We start from the raw sequence: 5,204 nt of genomic DNA, 5'->3' as shown, positions 1-5,204 counted from the left end.
CCCAGACACGGGACGGAGTCTTCAATTTTGTATCTTCATAGTCCAACAGTCCGGCATAAGCATATAGTCCGGCTGTCCGAGTACCCCTAATCCAGGACTCCCTCAAAGACCCTTGTCCGCTCTGGACTCTGCAGCGGCGACGTTTTACGCCGTTTTTCCCTCCTGGGGGCGTTGTCGTGGAGTTTAGGTGTTTAGGTCTTTGTGTGGCGTTGTTCTCGGTTTTTCCTATGCTTTCTTTACAGTAGCGTAGGTGGTCTGTGTGATCCGGCTATCTTGGGATCGACATTGTATGTAGGTTACCTCACCATCTTGTATCGTTCAGCCGTGTACTTGGTTCGGTGAATGCTTTATATATAAAGCGGGGCGAAAGCCTGTTTCGGATACATCTGTTGCCAACAAACCCCATCTGCCATCTCATCGGGGAAAAAAACTTGATCGTGCTGGTAGGTATGCATGTATTTTCTTTCTCGGATTTGTTCACCATCATAGAGACACAGATGGAAAAGGGGAAGACGAAGACCGTACTTGTAGTGAGGCGATCGAATTGACTGCCACTAGGCTCTGCTTTCTCAGCTGAATTTTGACATGCATTGTAAAGTGATGGTGTTAGATGGAGCCGCCTATCCACCCCCACGCACTCTTGTCACATCTTATTTCCCACCAACTTCACACTATAAATCATCAGCACACTAGCATCTTCTTCTCCGTCCCCAACCCACATCCCGCCACGATGGCACGCAAGCTCATGTACCCACGGATCCTCGCCGTGCTCGCACTCGTCATGGCGGCGGCGTGGACGCCGTGCTCCGCCGACCGGACAGTGTCTACCAAAGCCACAGCAGCGGCAAGCGGAGAAAGCGTACCCGTCCGAGCTGCGGCAGTTGCGCCGGTAAGTTCGACAGTCGCCGTACCCGCAGCCGGTGCAGCGACGACGCAAGCCACGGCCACGACGTCCAAGAAGATCCCGCTGGCGCCTCCGGACGTGGTCGAGCCGGCGGCGGAGGTGGTGTCCGCGCTGCCGGTGCCGGTGCCCGAGACTCTTCCCAGCTCAGAAGGCCTTGGCTTCGGCAGCAACGGGTTCAACGGTGGCCAGGGCGGCTTCGGATGCTGCGGAGGGTTCGGGTACAACGGTGGGCTGGGCTACAATAACGGGCCGTTCTTCTTCAACTCGGCGCCGGCGAGAAGATTGAGCCTGAGGAGCATGGCGACCGGAAATGGCCTCGCTGTTCTTCTGGTTGCTGGTGCTGCAGCCATGTTTTATGTGTGATTTGTATTTCATTTTCTATTTTATTATTTTGGGAACGGGCAAGCATATATGTTTGCACCAACTGACATGTATCACGGGTTAATACTTCAACATTTATAAGTAAGGTCATACGATTATAACGATACGACGTTAGGAACATCTTGTTTTTGCATCCTATTAGCCCGATCAAACGAACTATTTAAGATCAGTTACCATGCCAGAGCAGCCCAGAATCACCAAGCTGGCCACGGGAAACAGAATAACCAGACGCAAGCCCTGCAAACACCTATACCGAATAGATCATACACCACTCTTCGTACCCTTTTAAGTAACGCCCAAGCCTCGGGTGTGACCGAGGGTGAAACAGTAGCTTGCGCCGCCGCCGGGCATCCCTAACCCCCTCTGCCCCCTCCCTGCCGCCCGAGGGCGTGGCCGGGAGAAGCCCGGTCATCATCGGCGGTGGCAGGAATCTCCTCATCTCCTCGTGAGGAGGCCTTGGCGCGGGCCAAGGCGTCTGGGCTAGTGCGGGACGTTGGACGGCGGGCGTGGCGGCGCCACGGCACACCGACGTAGTGGTGCGGCGACGTGCGTCGGTAGCGTGGCGGGCGGCGTGGTGGTGGTGCACGCGTGCTGGTTGGTGATAGCGGTGCAGCAGTTGTGGTGACCTCCTACCTCCTCTGTTTGGGTGCGAGGTACGTCCTCTGGTTACTGCCTTTGCCTGGTGTTGTTCGGTGGCTCAAAGCGGGGGTGCAGTGGCCGGCCGGTGGTGGAGGGGGCGCTCCGGGGAGGGAGGTAGGGGGCCTCCCGGCCTTGTCGTCGCCGAAGTTTGGAGGAGCCAGATGGGTTGTGATGGTGGCCCTAGTCATCGGGGGTGGGGTGCGGTGGTTGCGGCATGGCCGACGGCTATTGGCGACCTGTCCCTACCCGATTCTGGCCGGCTTGGCCGCCTTCCAACCAACAGGGCAGGTTGGGGCGAAAAGAGGCATCTTTTTCCCTTCATCGGTTGGGCAGCATCCATGTACACGGGTGGTGGCGATGTGGTGGACATCTGTTGCCGGGGCGGTGGCCTTGGTGGTGGGAGCACCGGGTCTCGCGGGCGGAGCTCTTGGCTTAGATGCGTGTTGGTTGCCTTGGCCTTCGGCGAGGGTGGGTGGCTGAGGTCCTCGTGATTGGTTGCCCTACATTCCGAGGCAGATGATCTTGCTGGGGGTCAAACCATGTCTGGCATTGGCCAGGCTGACAACAGCGGCGTCCGCGTGCGTCGCTCCCTTCTTGAAGGCGTCATTGCGGCTACTCTTCGTCCTTCGGGTGGCTCTAGGTGAAGACCTATATCCTCTGGATTAGGCGGCGGCGACACTTCGGTGCCGTTTCCTTCCTCAAGGTGCCACCTTGGGGTCCATGGTTCATCGGGCATGGCTTCACTTCGTGTTTAGCCGGTCCTGTACAAGGATTGTATCTTGCCTTGGGTGCGTTTGTTATGGTGTTGAGTTGTATGTGCTGTGCTGTATGGTCGTTCCTTTATATATAAAATGGGGCGCGAGCCTTTTCGGTAAGTAACACCCAAGAGTTAATGAAATTGCACAGATAATAAAGTACACCAAGCAAAAAGGGTTAATGGGACAATTCTAAGTAATACCCGAGAGTTAATGAAATTGGTAATAATGGCAAAACTGACAAAAAATGGGACCGAGAAAAAGGCAAAAACTGACGCAAAGAAAAAAGAAAAGGAAAAAGCAGCCGAAACAATGCTAAAAGTGACTGAATACAGAAGAAATTCAGACGACTAAACAATATCAAAAGTGTCAACTCTTATGTGGGAGGTATGAACAAGTAGATTTTGAGACAAGTGCTTGCTTAACTAATTAACCAAAAGCATGCACTGATGTACTAAATTCTTTGCATGCATGCATGCAGGATGATCAAGTTCCATGAAGCCTTAGACCGTAGATTAACAAGGCAAATGTGTAGTGGCTGACTTCTACGTGGTTGTCTTAAAGCAACCACAGTGTGCATTTTTGCTGCCATTGGCGTTTGAGAGGCCGCCTCTATCTTTTTTCCCTCTGTTAAGGCAAGTAGGACAAAGTCGTCTTCCCCTTGATCTATGCCAGTGAGTTGTAGATTCACCTTTCCTTCGCCGGCCGATCCGACGATGGCCTGGGGCGGGGATGGGACTCTTGCTGCATCGGCTCGGGCAAGTAGATATGATAGGGGTTTTAGCCCTAGTAGAGGCAACCCTTTGGCGGATGGCGGCATTTTTTCATTGGGTTGGTCTTCAAGGTTGCGATACCCTTCAAGCTTTTTCATCAGAATGGCTTACACGATGCTTAGGCATTAATTCCTGCCAGCTCCTTGGACCCTGAGCTAGGGTTTTTTATTGTGCGTACCCAACGGTGAGATTTGATGTCAGGTTGTTTGGTTCAATTCAAGTGTACAATGACGACAATTGCGCCTCTAGGAAGCTAGTCCTTGGGACCCATGCACGAAGAGTTCCTGGATCGAGTATGGTAGCGACAACATCGGTACATCGATGGTCCAGACACCTCGACATATTTTTTTATAACGTTTGTGGTGCTTTATATTTCTGATGGACCTTTATAATATATTTCAGTCATTTTCGAGAAAAAAGAGGCCGATGTATAGAATTGACTGCCACTAGACTCTGCCTTCTCAGCTGAATTTTGACTTCCATACTAAAGCGATGTGATAGGTAGAGTAGTTTATCCTCCCCCACGTACTCTTTTCTTTCCCATTATTCCCACCAACTTCGCTCTATAAATCATCGGTACGTACGTCGACTAGCATCTTCTTCTCCGTATCCAACGTGCATCCCCTCCACGATGGCTGGCAACCTCATGTACCCACGGAGCCTCGCACTGGTCGCAATCGTCATGGCCGTGTGTTGGATCTGCTCACTTCCGCCCTGCTCTGCGGACGCGATGGTGCCGCCAATGACCACGGCAGCGGCCAGTGGAGACAACGTACCCGTCCCCGCTGCCGTAGGTGTGCCACTGGGTTCACCGGCTGCCACACCTGCAGCCACAGCAGCGACACCAGCGACGACCGCAGCGTCCAAGAAGATCCCATTGCCGGTGCCCGAGACACTTCCCGGCGCAGAAGGCCTCGGCTTCGGCGGCGGGTACGGCGGGCAGACGGTGCCGGGCGGCGGCCTCGGCGGGTTCAACGGAGACCAGGGCTTCTTCGGCGGGTGCTGCGGAGGCTTCGGGTACAACGGCGGTCCTGGGTATAACAACGGGCCGCTGTTCTTCAACTCGGCGCCCGCAACAGGATTGAGGCTGAGGATGGTGGCGACGGGAAACGGCTTGGCGCCTCTGCTGGTGGCTGGTGCTGCAGCCATGTTTTACGCGTGATTCGTATTGTATTTTACTTCTTATTTTTTGCTGCACCGAGAAGGCATATATGTTTGCATCATCAACTAATATGTATCACATTCACAGCTTAAATATTTAAAGTAAGTACTTACAAATAAACGTTGCGATGTCGGAGTTATCTTGTCAGCACATCACAGGCGCTGCTGGAGTGCTGGTAGAGTAGATCGTCAACTCTTATCTGGGTGGTAGCTATGAACAAGTTCAGATTCCGTCAAGTGCTTGCTTAACTAACAAATAGCATGCACTTGTATACACTTCATTTATATGTGGTGATAGATCCAAGCAAACTTTCCACGAAGGCTACCGGCTAGACCGTACAACATCAGCTCCCCTTTAATTTTTCGATAAACGATGCTTTATTAATTCCAAATTTAAATGTAGCATCAGGCGGTTACAAAGCATTATATATGACCAATGCTCGGCTTCTGACATAAGGCCGATAGGGTCATCTAGGACGCACATAGCCATAATCCGATAGTCTGACAAAAGATGATAAATAAAACTGACATGAGACCCGTAGGGGCATCTAAAACCGACCCTATTTCTATATCGAAGGAGGTGGTTGACCC

At 52.6% G+C, this 5,204-nt stretch overlaps 1 protein-coding gene across 1 annotated transcript; it reads left to right on the top strand.

Annotated features, from left to right (window-relative positions):
- Positions 1 to 720: 720 nt before the first annotated feature.
- LOC119308890 lies at positions 721 to 4,734 on the top strand. Its single transcript, XM_037585049.1, has 3 exons — positions 721 to 1,261; positions 3,702 to 3,765; positions 4,046 to 4,734. Exons 1-3 carry the CDS (start codon positions 731 to 733, stop codon positions 4,612 to 4,614), a joined length of 1,164 nt encoding a protein of 387 aa, XP_037440946.1. The 5' UTR covers positions 721 to 730; the 3' UTR covers positions 4,615 to 4,734.
- The last annotated feature ends 470 nt before the right edge of the window (positions 4,735 to 5,204 follow it).

The sequence above is a fragment of the Triticum dicoccoides genome, chromosome 5B (assembly GCF_002162155.2).
Source record: "Triticum dicoccoides isolate Atlit2015 ecotype Zavitan chromosome 5B, WEW_v2.0, whole genome shotgun sequence".
In the NCBI taxonomy this organism is placed as follows: Eukaryota; Viridiplantae; Streptophyta; class Magnoliopsida; order Poales; family Poaceae; genus Triticum; species Triticum dicoccoides.
This window is presented reverse-complemented; position numbering and strand designations above follow the sequence as displayed.

Coding starts and splice junctions, on each gene's coding strand:
- LOC119308890 (XM_037585049.1), top strand. CDS start 731: ATGGCACGCAAGCTCATGTACCCACGGATCCTCGCCGTGCTCGCACTC. Junction 1,262..3,701: donor GTGCTGCAGCCATGTTTTAT/GTGTGATTTGTA, acceptor TTGCGCCTCTAG/GAAGCTAGTCCTTGGGACCC. Junction 3,766..4,045: donor GTATGGTAGCGACAACATCG/GTACATCGATGG, acceptor TACGTCGACTAG/CATCTTCTTCTCCGTATCCA.